The following is an 18,436-nucleotide window of genomic DNA, read 5'->3' as shown; positions in this document are numbered from 1 at the left end:
TAGAAACAACCTGGGTGTTTTGGACATGTCCATATAAAATCCACTCTAATATTTCTCTTGGTAACTTAGGCTTTCTTTTTTTTTTTTTTTTTGAAAGTAAGTTGAACTACTTAGATAAATAAAATGTCAATGTAATTTTTTTTTGTGATTTTTATTTTGATAACAGCATAGATCTTAATATCACATAGTTTGATTGCAAAGGTGATTAGATTTTAACTTCAAATGCCATTTAGAGGGGTCTTGAGGTTTCAGGCTGATTTTCTTTCTCGTAAGTTTTGACTTTTTTCTTAATCCACAAAAACTAAATTTTTTATATATTAATAGCAAAATCCTGAGTCATCCTTTCATGGGTGTGAGGAGATATTTAGGCAAGTACAGGACATAAATACAACACTAGTTGTAAGCATATTTCTGCTGAGCCTTTAGATGTCCCTCAATTTCTTTATTGCTTACCCCAGGACAGAGGTGGAGTGCCAAATATCTCTATGACAAAGACTGGCTAAACAATGGACACATGTGTGGATTATCATTTTTGAAAGAGAACTACTCTCATCTTAATGCCAAAAAGATTGTGTCAACACATCATCTACTGGCAGATGTCTATGGGGTAACTGAAATACTGCATGGACTCCAGCTGAAGATTGGGATACTGAAGTAGGTATCACTCCAGGCTTTATTTTCCAGATGTATATATTCAGGTAGCAAAGACTACCATTATTCCATTTGCATTTTTCTGTTACATTGAAGTTCTTTCTTGTATAATATTTTAAGTAATTTAAGTGCAAGATGTGCAGTACCCTCAGCTTCAGCAGGAGTTAGGTGTTCAGCACCCAAGCAGATCTGGTCTATTGGGATTATTGGTGATTTTTTGGGCACATTTTGTGTTAAAGAGACATTCTAGATTTATCTTAAATTGATTAATTACCTAGGAGTACTTCTTGTTTGATAATGGTAGTTAATATCTAGGAGAATTGGATGCTTAATAGTTCAGTCCTCTAAGTGCACTAAGTTCTCTATAACTTGCTTTTTTTCCTCCCCTTCATTGCAGAAATAAGCATCACCCAGACCTTCATCTCTGGGCTTATTCAGGGATGAGAAAAGAACAAGAACAAAGAACTGTTGGGGTAGAGAAAAAGTTAGTGACTTTGCAGGATGCTGTTAATCCAGCTGAAAGGACATGTCATAGTCAAAACCATAAAGAGCCACCCAGTATACCCCAGAAGATGGAAGAAACATACATCACAAGTGAGCACAGCTACCAAAAACCACAGAGTTTTAGTCATGACTACAAAGCAGTCACTGACCCTATGAGCTCAGATGATGAAGACACAAGTAGCTTTGAGGAAGATCAGGAATATCACACAGAGAATAAAAACTGTTTACAATATTCTTTTAAAGATGGTGGCATGAATGAGCAGGTAAGTATCATTCTTCATCTGGGAAATTTTATTTGGAAAAGTATGTTCAGTCTGATAAAACTGAAGTACATACAGGTATTTAAAAATCTTTGTTGCTGTAAGTCAACATACTTATCAAATAAGTCAGCAGAAGTCACTAGAAGCAAACTTGGATCACTGAAATTGTTCCAGGTGAAGTATGTTCATTTCAGCTGGTGTATGAAATAGAAGGTATGGTTTAAGGTATTGCCTATGCTAAAAAATCATTCTCAATCCAATGTTTTGAAAGAAAACCCCATTCTTAAAATGCAAGGTCTTGGAACAGAATTTTCATGGTTTTTACAAGGTGAGGAGAATGGGACAGGTTTCCCTTTTTCTCTCAGTTTGGTTATCTACATGTGTTAGGGGGTTTTGGTTGTTGCTTTTTAAACCAAGGCTTCTTTAAGAGTGTTTTTTATTGTACTATATTCTTCTTTTAATAGCAGTGCTACCTAGGATGTCTTTCACTTGTAATGATTTACTGACCAACTAATTTCACCTCATGTACAACTGCTTTTCAGTCTTCTGTATTGCATATTTCTTCTAATGAAACATTTTTAGTCAGGATTATATTTTGCTGTTTAAACATCTCTTTCTCATTTTTACACTAATGGTTTGAATCCATTATTTGGTGGAAAAGATCTGGAACTTGTTAATCTGGTTTTTGTGAACAGTTCTCAGAGCAAAAACCAAAGAGAACCAAACCTTTCTGTTTCCTGCAATACCAGCTGTATGAGGATAAATCATCCAACTCATCCCCCTTTAGAAGTACAGTTTCTGGTGTGGAAGAAATGAGTATGATGCATCTTTTTTCTTTTTAATTTTAGTTCTAAATGTGGCATGTAAGCTGTATAGTCTGAATGGGGAATTTTAGGCTCATTCTAATTAAAAATACCTTTTTCTATGCTAAATTTGCTACACCGCACAACTATATTCAGATTTCTAGTAAGGAGACATGCAGCAGTGTCAAATACTCTTGCCTTCCAACAGTAGTTTAAATTGTCACTGTAAACAGTATAAATAGTATAAAGGTATTTAGAATTAAAGGAAAATATACATGAGCAGTTAAACAAGACTAGTATTTCCTTCAGAGATTCAGGAATATATCTCAAAAGCTGAGTGCTCTCTGTTTGGCACTGGCCCCAACAGATCTCTTCTTGGTTTAAGAGTGTTCTTTCCTTTGGGGACACCTTGATCACCTTTCCAGTAGTCAGCCTTGATACTAAAATAAAGTCTTCTGCCCAAACATGATTGGCATGGAAAAGCTCTCCTTGGTTTCTCCATAAACGTGTCTGTACTCTGTACTTACCTTAAAACTGACATTGAAGGACCATTTTGAAATCATCTGACATCTCTCTAAGGTGCCTTTTCTCCTTTCCTTGTCGAAGTTTGACTCGGGCTTTGAATTTTCCTTTCTAGCATTCTTCAGAGCCTTTTCATATTCTGGTTTTCCATACTGTTTTTTCTTACCCTAATATGCAGTTCTGCTACATATTTCCATTTCTCTTACAAACAGTGTTTGGATCAACTGTTTTCAAGTCCCTTTTTGGGCTATGCATTATCTTTAAAATTGTATTTAGTTTCCTTGGTTTTGCTTCTGAAAGCACAGGACTTCCCCACCTGAACCTCCTGTATTTTTTGTCCACAAGTTGTATCCTTAACTCTTCTCCTGCCATCCCTGCCTGATTACCTACATTGATCTCATAGCTTAGAGGAGAACCTGTTGGATTTTGTGTTTTTGTTTTTTCAAGGAGCCATTTGAATAGAGGTCATTAGAAGGGAAAAAAACAAACCAACATTTATGATGTTACTTAGATATTCAGTTCCTTAGCTTTGGAATTTTCTCTATCTTGCTGAAGCAGGCTGAAAGATGATTTTGCTTTTAGAATTATGGACTTGGATCCTTTTGCAGTAAGGGAAAAATGGCATTCCTGTAGTTTTGAAGAGGGTCTGAAAATTGTAAGGAATAGATAATTTCTTACTTGTATTGGAAATATTTTTCATAAGATTACAAAAAGTTTGATTACTGAAAACACTGTGGAAGCAAACCTGATGCCTTCAGTGAAGGGAGTTTAAATATCATAAAGGCATCAAAACTCTCATACCTTTCAAATAAAATCTATATCTGATACATAATTTTAACTCCTTTATTGAACATTAGGAATATTAACAACACTTGTCCCATCTGAGTTGCTAATAAGGTTGCCTGCAGGTCAGACAGAGTTTTATTTGTTTTGTTGGTGTTTTTTAATTGATTTTAAGTCTTTGGTTTTTTTTGCTTAAGTTGTAACTTAAAATCCTTCAGTTCCTATTTTCTTCTTTACCTCTCTTCTCACTCTTCCTTTACTTGACTGGAGAAAAAAAAATTTAATAACAGACCTAACACCATTTTTATCTTATGTGGAAAATCAGCTGAGCTCTTCAGAGAGGTGTATTATTACAATTAAAGTCATTCTTTGCTCTGGCATTTGACATGAACTGACGCTGGGTGAACACATCTATTTGGCATTCTAGTCCTTAAAATAAAATCTTCAGTAGTGAAAGAACTTCATTGGGTATGAAGTCATAGTGGATATAAAATGGAATCTGTTAATCCTCCTAATTACCTGAGATGCTGAGTATTTTTAACTCATTAAATCTGATCTACTGCCACTCAGTAGCTGAAACATCAAATACAGAAAGATTAGGAGCTTGTGTATTATCTCTGGCATGCTGTGAAGGTGCGATTATATTGCAGAAGTCAATCTTCCTCAGATACTGTGTTTGCATAACTCCACATGTTACTATAACTGTCCCCAGACATGTTCAGTTCTACCCCAGACTTGTGCCTGGAAGGTAGGTGGGGTAATAGCAGGTGGGAAGAGAAGGTTTTTGTCTTAATCAGCAAACAGAACAGATTGCTCAGAGAGGATGTGAACTGTCTTCCCTCACTGGAGATACTCCAGAACCATCTGGACACGATCCTGTGCCATGTGCTCTGGGATGACCCTCTGGGACCAGGTGATCCACTGTGGTCCCTTCCAAGCTGACTCATTCTGGGATTCTGTGAAATAGGATGTCCACCTTATTTGTGCAAAGTAGTGACTGTTGACATCTTAGATACTTCTGCATTGTAGAGAGTTTTCCATGGAAATAAACCTTAGGATTTTGTTCATTTTTGGTGGCAGTAGACCCATGCAGTTCAGCACTTTATGGTTTAAGTTGCTATTTATGGAAAAAGGGCACAGAAGTACAGTCTGTTTTACTGTATTGAAGAAAGTATTTGAACTGATAAACTTCAGTGTTAGGGAAATGAGGCAAAAGGTAGAGATGCTTACTTATGTGGAATCTGCATTTTATTATTTTAGTCTATTGATGTGTCATAGTATGTGGCTTTCTGAGTAAGCTTTTTGTTGTGTGTACAGAAGTACAATTCTAAGCCAGCAGAGTTTATCGTGTGACTCAAATGTTGAAATCAACACCAGAAATTAAAACAAAGAAAAAAAAAATCTTAAATGGCAATTTTTTTCTTTCTGTTGCTCCTATGAAGAATTCTGCTGAAGGAAACACTGTGTTTGTTTGTAATGAAAGAAAAGGCTCAGAAGAACAAGTGGACACACATCTTCAATGGCAGCTAAATCTCCTCACCCATATAGAGAATGTACAGAATGAAGTCACCAGCAGAATGGACCTGATTGAAAAAGAAGTTGATGGTAACTGCATTGCCAGATTACTTGTTAATGTACCTGTAGCAGCATCTCTCTTAACTAATGTGTCCAAAGTGATCTGAGGCCCTGAGGATGGATTTTTAAGTATTCTGTTCAAATTTGGGTCCCAGAACTATAAGCAGAGCTTGTATCCTTGATCTCCCCACTCCCTTCTTCAAGTTTTCAATGCCAGTAAAGTAGATTAAGTACTCAGGCTCAGACTTCAGAAAGCTTAGATCACTTGTCTAGTCTTTGTCCAGATATGAATCTTAGAGTTGATGGCTTTTTCTACACCTGGAATGGTTTTTGCCTGATTGCTCTAGTAATTGACAATATGTAGGGGAAAAAGAAGGTGTTTATTGTGTCTTCAACTTTGGGGGTTTTTTTTTGTTAGTAAGCAAGTGGTTTCATGAAGACAATTCAGTCTTCATGGGAGAACTTGAATGAAATTATATTGTATGAGAATATTGTAGCACATAAGTGTCTGTGACTTGCCAGTCATAGAAACTAGTAATAAAGGGAGTTTGTAGCCTAATCCTATGACTCCTTAAATAGTCTTTTAACAAATAAAGTTGTCTTATTTCTATTTGCAGTTTCACTTCCAGTATCCCTGGTTTTGCTAGATTCAGTGTTTTAAAGCTAATAGGGTTGACCTTTTCCCTTCTCTGTTTCTACAAGCAGAGAAATTCCTTGAAAACATTTGTTGAAAATTGGAAAACCATTCTGTAATCTGGACCTTGTCCACTGGAGCCTGTTAAAGTGGCAGAAGCAAACCTTGTGTTTAAGGGTTGCATTTTCTGTTTCAGAACTGTCAGAGTAGACCATGAACTGAAGGTGCCTTTATGTGTGGAGAGGGTAAATTGTGAACCAAGGGTAAAATTTACTCCCACATACCTTCTTACAGCAACAATCAAATTAGGAGTTTAGATTGCTCAAGAGAAAGAAATGTGGGATTAGTTGGTGTTTCCCTAACAAAATTTCATCTGTTAAATAAAATTCACAGCCTCAGTGTATTTTCCCTTTTTTTGAAAGACAAAGCAAGAAAGAAAAGTTTAATTTTTATGCAAACTGTTTCTCAAAGAGTTACTCTAATCAACTTCTTCCTTTCCCTTCTGTAGTTTTAGAAAGCTGGCTTGATTTCACTGGAGAACTGGAACCACCAGATCCTCTGGCCAGATTGCCTCAGCTCAAGCGACGCATCAAACAGCTCTTGATCGACATGGGAAAAGTACAGCAAATAGCAACACTTTGCTCTGTATGACAAAAGGAAGAATATAGAAGTAAAAATAGGTTCTTTACAATGAATTTTATTAGCCACAAGACTGACAGGAAGACAGCAAAAAGCTGAGCATTTATCTGGTTCTTTGCTGATTACATTAATAGGCTGAAGCTTTAGAAAGAGGAGAGGAAGTTTAGAGTCAGGAATCTGTTTTACTGAAAATATGAATATTCAATGTCTGGGCTTCAAAATTATATGTAATATACTTAGAAATGTCAATTTCTCAGGATTTTAACATGTTGAACAATAAATCCCCAGATACAAGAAAATTCAACAAACAAAAACTCTTCGAAGAGCAGTGCTACTATTTTGAATCCCTTGGCAAGCATTTCTAAATTAGCAGAATTCAGCTGACTAAAAATGCAATCCTCTTATCTTGCTAGTGAAAGATAGATACAGAGAGAGCTGTATCTTCTCTACAAGGAAGGTTTTTAGATTATTTCTTTCTCTTACGAGTGTTCAGGAAAACAAACCTATTAGCTTTGATTTTTGAAAAAAATTACTTGTCATGGTCTCCCTTTTAAGGTATTTTTTTAAATAGAAATCCCTAGAACAGCACCTCTAGGCTCCTTTAAAACAGAAGTGGGAAATAGTGGTCAGATGTGCCAAATAATATTAAAATCACTGGGATGAGAGTTTAATTATGACTTAGGCGAAGGTTTTTTCCAAAGTCCAACTCGGTGCCAGCAGTCCATCCAAAATTGTATCTACTTTATATTTTTTTATGTTCTATAGCAGTGTTCAGGAATCAAGGTACAATTTTTGTCCTGGGTAGCTCTGTTCTGATGTTGGCCCTCTGAAAACTTCACCATCCTCAGTGGGGATGAAGAATGACAAGAGCAGCAAAACTGTCTGTGGCTGTGGAAATTCTGAACCATTAGAGGCAAAAATCACAAGATACCTTATCCAAGCTGTTTTTACAAAATTTTTCAGCTTCAGTGAATGAAATGTCATGAAACCAAAGGCAACCTCCTTGCTCTATTAGCTCTTGCTGGATTTTGAGCCCAGGACTTTTCCTGTGCTGATAAGTTGCCGCTGTACCCAGTGCTACATCTGTGTCTGTGTGTGTATGTATATGTGCATAGCTATGTGTACATATATACATGCCATGCACATTTCTACCTACACATGTCTAGTTTTATTACTATAAACTACAAGAACTGGTGGTTCATATTACCTTTTAACAAGCAGTTTCTAAAATTGAAAATAATGTATGTACAGGTTTTGAAATTTGTAAAATATGACTGTTAAAAGGAGGCTATTTAACTGAGGACATTAAGATACTTGAACATTTTATGCCTCATGTCTGTTTATCAGTTCTAGTTATCTGTATAAATGCATTTTAGAACCGATAGACAGTAAACTTGAATTTACCTTTTGATAAGAGTACAAGCCACTGTACATTCAAAAATTATTTAAATTTGCAAACACACTGTTCTATATGTAAGGTACTGTATGTAAAACTGTTTATTAAAACTATTCTGCATACTCTACATTTTCCACTTTTCTTCCTGATCTACATACAAATTTAAAAAAGAAGTGATTGTTATTATGTACAGACCATCAAAAATCTTGGAATGCCTTTTAAGGATGCATACTGAAAAATGTGCCAAAGATGGATTATCTGGGAAAGACTTTGCAACCAGTGCATTGAACTTTCATGATAAAACCATTATTGAGAAAGAGAGCAGCGTGGCTGGTTCATTGCTAAAGTAAACCTACCCTGACCTTTCCTCTCTGTCTGTCATAGCTGAAGTGAGTTATCACTCTTGATGGCCAAAGCAAAATGTAAACCCCTGTTACAGTGGTTGCTACTTAAAAAGTCTTCCCACATCAAGCTTGTAGGAGACATCACAGAGATGCATGAAAACATGGAATTATGGAATGGTTGGCAACTCCATTATGCAGAAAGAACATTAGAGCTGTGGAGTTGTTGATATTTTATAGCAACTGTTTATAAATACTCTGTGTTATATAGATGATGCTTAAATAACTGCTTCAAACAAGAATAGTTGAGTGACCTACTTGCTTTTGGATATGTGAGACATTTTTATAGACTATTCACTTGCTGCATATCCTTGAATGTGGTACTGTGTGTACTGTATAAGAGAAGTGTAAATCCAGATGAATTACTTTGAAACAAAGTGGAGTGTATTTACAGAATTTATACAGCATACACTGTAGCAATATTATGCAATGTGTGTGCATATGTGTGATGTAATATAATTGTAAATGTTACTGAAGGTGGAGGTGGACTTGGAAAGTTCAGGGGGGAGGACAGAGGTTTTATTCTTACTACAGAGATGGAGGAATGGTATCCTGAAAAGGAAATCCTAAGGTCAAAGTTGAAGTTGCCCTTGCAGCTTTAATGTGTCTTCTGTTTGTATGTGTAATGGCCTCTTAATTTACACAAATATGTAATTTTACCCCTCAAGATCCTGCCTTGTTCAGGATGGACTGTGCTTACAAAAACAATCTGTTCAGTATTTTTTTATGTTCATTGTGTAGTCGTGTATTATAAAAACTCTCCTGCAATCATTCATATCGTCTAAGAAATACAATCTCAGTGTCCCTGTGGGCGTGCTATGTATGATACATCGTATCCTGCTCCAATGTTTCACAAACTTGTCTCAATTTGCTTTCTCAAGTTGTGGTGCTGGTCTGTATGTAACATGTGGACATTAGTTTCTGACCCCAGTTTCTCAAGTATTCAAAGGTTTGGGATGCTTTTGAGGTTTTTCTTTTAAACACAAGTCAAGTGCCATAAAAATGCTGTGTTTTGCACAGAATGTAGCCTACAGTTGATTGCTTTGCTCATGTACCAGTCAACCCCAGTATGATCTGGCTCTTACCAGTATTTCTTCCTAGCTGGCCTTATCAAGAGAATCTTATTCCTGTAGGCATATTTTTCCATCTGTCTTCCTGCTTCCTCTCTAAAGAAGCCAGGGATGTACACTCAGTCTATTTGCAACATCATTTATTGGGGTGTGAATTGTGACTGCATTGTTTGGATGAAGGGGACAGACCCTCTCTGAGGAAAAAGATGGCAATGTAAAGACTGTTTGATACTTGTGCTCAGAAAGGCAAAATGTTTAAATTTGAAGCCTTCTGTTACCGAATAGGAGTTTTAAATAGTAATAGACAAAAGGGAAATGCCATTTTACAGAAGCCTCTTGTGATTTTAAGAGCTAAATGGCAAACTTGTGGAGCCTTTGAATGCCCAGCTTTTTGTCTGAGGTTTAGTTAGGAGTTTGCCTGTTTGTTTTTTTAATGGAGGTATCAGGGTGATTTCATTTCAAAGCCTGCTCCTACTTGTGACCATACCAGAGGCATCTACATCAGGAATTGTGTTTCAGTTGCAGTGATGGCAGGAGAGCAGTCCTGTAGTCATAAATGTGATGTGGTGTGGGTGCTGTGATCTGGTATGACATGATGGGGCTGCCATTGGTTACAAAATGGATGTACTTCAGGTCATATTGCAGGGAATGGGTTGGAATATGCTTCCTGTTAACCCTTTCCCTGGGTAGCTGTAGGTTGCATAGTGCCCATGTTTTGGATATTCTGGCCTTAGATGCATAGATCTTTGTTCAGCTGTGGAGTGGTTTACAGTGGTAGAAGCCTGTCATTTTCTCTCAAATAGACAAAAAAGATGGGTTGCAATTTTCTGATAGATTTCCTGTATCTGCTGGGTGGCAAAGAATTGAAGCTGTTCTTCCATGGGTGCAGTAATCTTGTATGGCTGACAGCCACCTGTCTCTCTTAATTTTATCTCTGAGCTTCTACATGTGCTCATCTGTTCATTCTGCAGCTTGCATCTTTTTGTCCTTTCATTCTTCAGCTTTCTGCACTCTGGCTTCTGAGGTGCCTGGAGGGTGTCACTCCTTTGTTCTCATGGCCAGTTCTTCCTGGCTGCTGTGGGAAGCAGTCATGGGGAAAGGCCTCTTTGGCTCTTCTGTCCACAGCCTCCAGAGCACCCTGGGACTTGTGTACAGTTGGGGTGTGTGCACTATAATCAAAATCTCCAGGTGTTTTTGATGCCTTTCTTAAGTAAGCCTCTTCTGTCTTGTGCAATTGGTGACCTTCCTCTACTCCCATCTGGCTTCTAACTTAACTAGACTTGAATTAATATAACAGCAAAACCCCTCTGGCACTGCTGGGCTCCAGCACTCCTTACCAAACCGAGGGTTGGGATGCAAAGGAGTCATTCAAACATTACAGTCAAATTATAAAAGTATTTGATGTTGTAAACCACACTATTTTTCCTGTGTATTTAAAGGGAAGCTGTAACCATTTTTCTTCACTGGAACTCTAAAGGCACAAAACAGATCCTGAACTGAACTGGAGCTTGGTGTAAAAATCAGCAAGTGGAGGATGGGCAGGACTCTGCCGAAAGAGCAGTCAGGCTGTCCCAGCTGCCTTTGCCCTGTTAGTAGCTCTGAGGAGGTGCTGGTGTGTAAAGGGGGTGTGTGCAATGATGCCATTCATTTGCAAGCAGGATTGTTTAGAACACTGGAACTGTAGGTTTTTGCTCTACTGCTTAAAAATGTTTCAGTATATGCACCTTAATTTAGGAGTGCTTATTAAAGTCAGAGGCTTAATCACTTTTGAAATACCCATTGCTATTCTCACATTTTATTAGCTCACAATTTTTTTCAGTTGTACTGATTGCATATGGCTTTAGGTGAGGATTTTGCAGAGGCTGTTTGAAATGCTTCAGTAATGGTTTCTGTTATACTTTGTTATGTCCTGGGCACTGGGTGTGGGGGTCTGTCTTTAGCAATAAATTTTATACACTATGTGTATATCTGTTTGTATATGGAAAACAAATACAGAGCATGTAACGATGGTGAAAATACACTGCACCGAGTGCAGACTGTGCATTTGGCAGCCATTCTGCACCAGCCTGAACAACCCAAATGAAAAATTGGAGACCACATGGAGAAAATGAACTAGCATGAAAAATCATTCAGGACAAAAGTTCCCTTCCCTTACTCTGTGGGTGGGATAACTAAAGCTGGTTCAATTGCCGTTTGCTTCAAACAGCTGTCTTCCTTTCCTGAAAACTGGCCAAGCCTCCTGTGTTCAGCTGTAGCCACGTGCATCAGTGTATTGTCACTAAAGACTCTGAGAGAGGCAGCACTGCACTATGATTAAATCTTCTGTGAGAGAAGCAAAATACTTCCTTCTGTGATTTGTTTTTTATAATAGCAATAATGTTGACTGCATTCTAATACTCACAATAAAGGTCTGTTGAGATTGTTACATGCCTGGGCTCCCTTTCCATGGACTTCTCTTCTGGTGAGCTAGTGATTGTTTGCATGTGTTTTAAAGCATTAGGGAACCTTCAGTTGCATGTTTAGCCTGTAGTCCTCAGGTTATATGTAGCCATTGATACCTTTCTACATTACAAGGCTTGAGGGAATCTTTAGTTGTATTTTAGCCTGTAGGCAAATGATACAATCAGTAAATTATTCACAGTACTGAATTACTTAATGCATATGGCAAAGTAATTAGAAGATATTTCTGTTCTTGGACTCTTTTGATATTTTAACAATTTCAGGGGCTGAGTTTTGCAATGCACTTTATTCTTTACAGTCAATGTCTTTCAACAATGTATTCACAGTGATGGCATCTCTTCTTGTGGGCAGACATGTGCCTTTGTACAATATCTTTACAAAGGAACTTTAATTTGCTTCTAGTAATTTATTTTAATATCATCCACAAGTTGTTCAAGACATTACTGTGGTAGAAAACAAATGAGCCAACAATGCTGAGCAAGTTCTTCTCTTAGACATCCTGTGGACAAGGGCACATAGGATAAGCGGCAGGTGAATTAAATTGGGCAGAATCTCAGTAAGTTACTGACATAGAAAAAAAATTTTCATTCACAGAAAAAGCAGATACGATAATAAATCATGAACTTAAAAATTTTAATTCTGAAACATTTTAATCATTGTTGAAGGGACAGTCTGAAAGCAGGCTCTCAAACAAGATACAAGACCAGATTCAGGCTTGGAGCAACATACAGAAACACTTTTTTGAATTAGCAGACTTTCTGAAGAAGTTTTTCTGAGTCAGACCAAACATCTGGCCAGCCCAGAGTCTTGTCTGCAGTAGAAAGAGGATATCAGATCTGTACAAACATATCATGGAATATCTGTGCAAATTGCCTTTTTCCTGAATATGTCTTTCACTTCTGGCAAACAGGGTTCCTTTACCAAAATTAATTTTTTAGTCCATTAGTTTTATCGGTCACTTGACAGAGATGAGTTCCTCAAGTTTAATCCATATTTTTCATTGGTGGCTTGTGGAATTCATAGCTTTGTTGTGTGGCAGGAGCTGTGTTTGTCCTTGAACTTCCTTTCTGACTCCACTGGCTCTACACCGTTGCCTTCAGTTCAGAGAAGATTAGATATTGCATTATTGAAAAGACCCAAAGCAGTTTTGTCCCACCAACACCAAGCGTTTGGCACCCTGTTGCTGTCCTTCTGTGACTGGTGGGGACTTTTCTCACTGCCTCAGCTTTTCAGCTTTTTTTTTTTGTCAAATACTGAATTGATTCAAGTTGCAAATCCTGTGTGTCACTGTGGTTGCAGACCTGGCTCCTACTTGGGGTTTCAAACCAATCTGCATTCCTGGTGTTGAGAGAATAAAATACCTATTTTTCTACCTGGAATCACTGTGGTATTATTGGATAGAGGAAAACTGTTATTTTCATTAAATAAGTAAGGAAAAAAAAGCATTTTATTTGTCCTAGAAATGGTCAATTCCTGCAGGGACAAATGCAAATTCAAATATTCTTACATGGGCTTCTTTAGGTTCTGTCACCAAAGGCAATTGTCCAAATGGTAAGTTATAATTTAAGATTTGACAAGTCCTGTGCCCACTTTTCTGATCTAGCCAAGTTTAGCATGGGAATGACTGAAACTTCCCTATTGTTCTTTAAATTTGAAGAATATATCACATATAAAGTGAATACACTGAAAAGTGCATTTCCTGGGGCTGTCATCTTGTAGTCTTTTAATTTTGCATCACATGAGGTCTTAATCAATGATGATACAGATTAGTGCTTCACAAGGTCTTGGAAAGAAATGTGCTCTTTAGTTCTCTAAGTGTAACAAATGGTGTTAACCTTTTTTAATGTAGCTTTCTTAAAATGTGTGAGATAATTGTCCAACATTGGTGCTTTATTTAACACAGATGAAAAAATTATTCTTTGAAATTATTGAATTGGTTGATATAAGCATAATTTCACAATGTTTTCTTAACACTTTTGCTTTCAATTTGCTGCCTCCTTTGGGAAGCTCCTTCTGGTTCTTTTTTTAAACTGAGGTTGACTTTTCAGGCTCAAATTTGATTGGGGTAAGAGTAACTTTTCTGTGAGTACAGATGTCTGTGTATTCATATACATGAATCTTTTATCCCTGGGCCTTTCATTATGTGAAATTGCAGTTGCACAAACTGTCTCTTCTGCTAAGAAAGTGTATGCAAAACTGGAACAATGAATAAATGTCTTTTTCTTCTTTGAGGTTTGTGATTTCAGTGTCTCATCCTACTGACCTTTATCTTTGCCCCACCAGTTTAGTTTGTAGTATAGATTGAGTAGCTTTTGCCAGTAGGTTCAACAAAACAAACCCCTCATTTCCAGCACTAGAGCAATGATTTTGAAGACATGATAGTTGAAGGCCATATTGGCCACAGGGACCTTTTCCATTTCTTTTCTGCTCTTCATTGGTGAGCTAATTTAAGATGTTACTCCATCTTTTCTCAGGTGCTAAAAATAGAGGTCAATACCATTGTCCTTTCACTGAAGGTTATGCAAGGCTTTTCTTGCTTTGTATTTGATCAGCCATAGATAGACAAGGGCCTCTTTTTCTCTGATGAATGTGAATTCCACACATTGCTTTGTAAACAACTTTTTTTTTTCCATTTTAATCCATGGGCTCTTGTATCCGCTTGAAGGTTCATGTACCAAGATGCCCACCTTGGTTTGACGCACATCTAGAAGTGGTTTGAGTGATGCCAATTGCCAAAATTCCTTTTCTCATTTAGTTTTTTAAGAGACTTTTAAGACTTGGCTGTTCTTCCCAGCTTGAGTAGTTAATAGGTTGTTTTTTGAGTGTTTCTAAAGGAAATAAACATCATCTTGGGAATCAGCAATGCATAGATATTGTGAGTTTGTGTTTCTTTCTGATAATAATAGTCCTTTGATACTTTGTGCTTTCCTGTCTGCCCTCCACCATTATCAGTCTTTTATAGCAAAGAATAAAGAAGGAAAGTGAGTAGTGACCTTAATAAGCTCCTTTCCCCATTTGCTGTGCAAGGAACCTGAGTGACACTTTTCTAACAGCTTTAGAAAACTGGGCTAAATCAGTATCACACAGAGACCCCAACACACTCTGGAGATGTTTCAGTGGCTTGGACACATCACAGGACTGCCAGCACGGAGCTGCTGCCCCTGCAGAGCCTGACTGTGGCACTGGGCTGGGCTCTCTCTTGCTGCTCTCCTGTGTCTGCCCCACTCTGTGGGGCTCACAGACCTGAGGCTCTTGAAGCTCCCTTGGGTCAGAAATTTATGTTGTGGTCAAACTTTTCTTCTTTCCTGATTTAGCCATGCTGGTGTTAATAGTGGTTATTTAGTCTGATTCTTTCGCTCTTCATGCACGTTTCCCTACAAATGCTGTACTAATCCATAAATTCAGTTTCTTTCTGTGCCCACTTGATCAGGACTCTTACAAATTCTTACAGAATTTGTCATCTTTATGCCTCTAAGTGTTGCCTTTTTTTGGTCTGTCATCTATGCTGGACATGTTCATCATTTTTTCCCTTGATCTTTCTGTAGACAGTTGACTTTGGAATTTATGTTCAAGCAACCTATTCTAGACTTAATACAGTCCCACTTATTTTTAAAAGCCTAGTCATGCTAAAGCAAGCTTGTGCTGCTCTTGGAGATCATATTTACCATATCCATCAGACACTGTGGCATGGCAGTGGTCTACAGCCAGCACAGAAGGATGCTTGGATCACTGCTGTCATGATCTGTGTCTGTGGGAGAGTATCAGAGGAGTTGTTTCTAGGCTGTCTAGTACCCATGAATCACAAACAGGAATGCTGCTCTCACTTTTTCTTGAAATCAAGTTAAATCCAGCTTCAAATATGTGCTGTTATTATTTAAGTAATGTTTTGGGGCTTATTTATCCAACCACATTTGTTACAAGTGAGGGTGAGTACTCATAATTCCTGGTGCAAGTAAATGCTGACTCACAGTTACAAGAGGTGGCGAATTAACAAATGAAATTCTGGAACCAAGGAAATATTTCTCATATGTTTTATGTTGAGGATCTTGCATGTAATTAGTACCAAAAAGCTTAACTTAAGAAGCTTCATGGTCATACTGATCTTACAGCTGGAGGATGAAGCCCAAGGAGTGAAGCTGTGCCTGTCAGGCTGTGTTAAAGTGCATGGTGCAAGTGGGAGTGACAACAAAAGATAGAATGTGATTGACTCTGATCCTTAATTCACTTTAGCCAGTGAGTGCATCCATCCTGTTTTTCACTTAGTAAAAAACCACATTATGAGTTATATTCACTCCTAATGTGCAGCACCCAGAGATCTCACTTTGGTCTGTCCCTCAGCAGGCTCAGCTCTCTGGGAATACAAAAATGTGCAATTCCCTAGGGAGCACAGAGCCTGGCTGCACCCTGGGGCAGGTGAGGGTCAGGACTCTGCCCAGGGTCACTCCAATATCCCCAATTTACTTGTTGGAATGACTGAGGCCCTGCCACCCGCTGTGCCTGCAGCCCCTTGTCTCAGCTGTGCTCCCTGGAGCGGGGATGAGAGGGGCCTGAGGGAGGGCAGCTCCAGCTCAAGGGCCCTCTTGGGTTTGCTCAGAAGCCTCGTGTGCGTCACTCACCCAATTCTGTGCCCAGCCAGCAGCACTGAAGTGAGCCCATCCCCATGATGGGTGCTATAAAAGGGCAGCAAAGGCTCTGTGGGGTGCACAGAGCTGCCTCAGGACAGAAGGGGATGGGGCTCCCCCATTGCAAGATGGGCTCCTTCCCATTTTGCACCCTCTTTTGTTTTATTAGCATAGCAACAGCCAATATATTTGGTAAGTACACTTGTCCTTCTCCTCTGCCTGTGTCCAAGGGTGACTATCTTTGTGCTGCTTTGCGTGTTGTCCTGATGAAATATATAATGGTCTTGAATCTTGCACTCTGAAAATTTAGCAAGTTCTTGTGTGCTGTACAAACTAAGGCTGGGCTCCTGGTTGAATACTAAACTATCAGGATCTTTAAGTGTTTAGGCTTACCTGAGTTTGCACACCTGAATTTTAGGTGGGAAAAAACTGTTTTCTCAAGGGCTAGAGAATGAACAGGGTAAGAAAAGGTGCTGCTGCAGGACTGTGAAGTTCCTCAATCATATCTTCTACTTGTTGGTGCCATTGTCTAATTTAGGCTTGAACCTAAAGATATTGAATAGTCTGAGTTCTGCCCCCAGTTCTTTGGCCTGAGTTTGATAGCCCTGCACAACCAGTGATTTGAATCACTGAATTAATTAGTCATTTAACTCAGATGTCTTGGTAGACCCTCTCTAGCACTGTACAAAGGGATCTCCACGCATCCCAGAGCAGCTGATGTTTGAGGTGAAAAGGGGGAGCTTTGCCTATGTGACATTGTCTATAGATGAGATCACCTGAAATTTTGCAATCTCATGAAAATTTTCACATGGTTTTAAGGGGACACTGTAAAAACTCAAGAAACAGATGTGATTGAGAAGCATTAGAAGCACAGGAACAGTCTGCAGCTGCAGAAGTTCCGTGAGTTGCAAATTATTTCAGGCTGAAAAGCATTCAGGATACTTGTGATGAATTTGCACTACAGTGTATGATCATGCTCAGACCAAATACTGGCTTAAGCAAACATTTGGACTAAATTGCTGTGGGTTTGTTTGCTGTATTTTTATAAACTAATCTGTGGTATTAAGAGCATGACATTCATCAGTTTTTAAAGGGTGTGGAAAGTGTCAGATCAACTAATCTGCTCTGCAAAAAAAACCGTATTGAATTTCATCATTCTACATTCTACATCTTAAATAGCAGCTAGTGCAGCTTTGAATGCATTGAAAATTTGCTAGGTGGATTCAGTAGTTGATCATTTGTCCCATTGAAAATTGAGAGTGCTCCTATTATGAAGTCTGATGTTGCGCTAGAAATTGATTTTTTTTTTAATCTTTTATGAGATTAAGAAGAAATACCTCTCCTTTTGGTGAAATTATGAGTGACTTAGCTTCAGTAAAGGATAATTACTCAGAAAATTTAATAGTGGTGTGTGTGGTTATGCAAAGGGCTCTTTTGTGGTCATGGACACAAATAAGTAAAGAACCTCAAGTTCCAAAAAATTATAGCCAGGCCAGTGCAGAACAGAGCTGAGACTAACTAAACACAGGCCTGGCAAAGGGTTTCATGGTCAGCTCCACCATGTGCTCATGCTGCAGCTGGCAGAGCAGTGGTTTGTTCAGTACCTCCCTGTGCTGTCTCACATGGAAATACACATGGGAGCAATGGGAAAACAGCCATGGAGGAGCCCTGAACCTGCTCCCCTGCAGCACTGGCACTATCAGGGGTTTGGTAAGAGTGGGTTTGTGGTGAGACCACCCTTAGGTGTTTATCTCCTTGCTGTTTTCAGAGTACCAGACTGACTCCCAGCCCTTGCGTCCATGTGAGCTTCAGAGGGAACAGGCTTTTTCAGCAGGAGAAGCCTACGTTCCTCAGTGCTCAGAGGATGGCCAGTTCAGGTAATTCATCCCTGCTATTAATGTGCTGCCATATGAGGTGACCTTTCATTGCTAACGAGAGTTTTAGCCTGTCTGGAAGAGCCACTGCAACAGTGGACTGGAGGATGAGTGGTGCAGGAGACTTCACTGAGGCATGTTGCAGATCCAGCCTCTCCCAAATGAGTTCCTTGTTATGGGAAATAATCTCTGAGTAAAGATGTCTATCTAATATTAACAGGCTGATTTTGGCATCATTGTTT

The 18,436-nt window shown here is 38.6% G+C and overlaps 2 protein-coding genes across 6 annotated transcripts in view; both read left to right on the top strand.

The window, feature by feature from the left end:
- Window positions 1–11,663, top strand: part of PHF20L1 (PHD finger protein 20 like 1) — a 56,758-nt gene extending 45,095 nt beyond the window's left edge. For all 5 annotated transcript variants that reach the window (XM_054270040.1, XM_054270009.1, XM_054270032.1 and 2 more), the window contains 4 exons: window positions 459–654; window positions 1,049–1,418; window positions 4,966–5,128; window positions 6,241–11,663. In XM_054270040.1, coding sequence (XP_054126015.1) covers window positions 459–654; window positions 1,049–1,418; window positions 4,966–5,128; window positions 6,241–6,383 — 872 coding nt within the window. In that variant the 3' untranslated portion in view covers window positions 6,384–11,663. The remainder of the gene's footprint in view (window positions 1–458; window positions 655–1,048; window positions 1,419–4,965; window positions 5,129–6,240) is intronic.
- Window positions 11,664–16,448: 4,785 nt separating this feature from the next.
- TG (thyroglobulin) overlaps window positions 16,449–18,436 on the top strand; it is a 148,927-nt gene continuing 146,939 nt past the window's right edge. The window contains exons 1-2 of the mRNA XM_054273266.1: window positions 16,449–16,512; window positions 18,089–18,197. Coding sequence (XP_054129241.1) covers window positions 16,449–16,512; window positions 18,089–18,197 — 173 coding nt within the window. The remainder of the gene's footprint in view (window positions 16,513–18,088; window positions 18,198–18,436) is intronic.

The sequence above is a fragment of the Melozone crissalis genome, unplaced genomic scaffold (assembly GCF_028551555.1).
Source record: "Melozone crissalis strain CALT ecotype California unplaced genomic scaffold, PUWL_Pcris_2 ptg000002l_1, whole genome shotgun sequence".
Classification (NCBI taxonomy): domain Eukaryota; kingdom Metazoa; phylum Chordata; class Aves; order Passeriformes; family Passerellidae; genus Melozone; species Melozone crissalis.
Note: the sequence above shows the minus strand (reverse complement) of the source record. Positions and strands in the feature narration are given on the sequence as shown.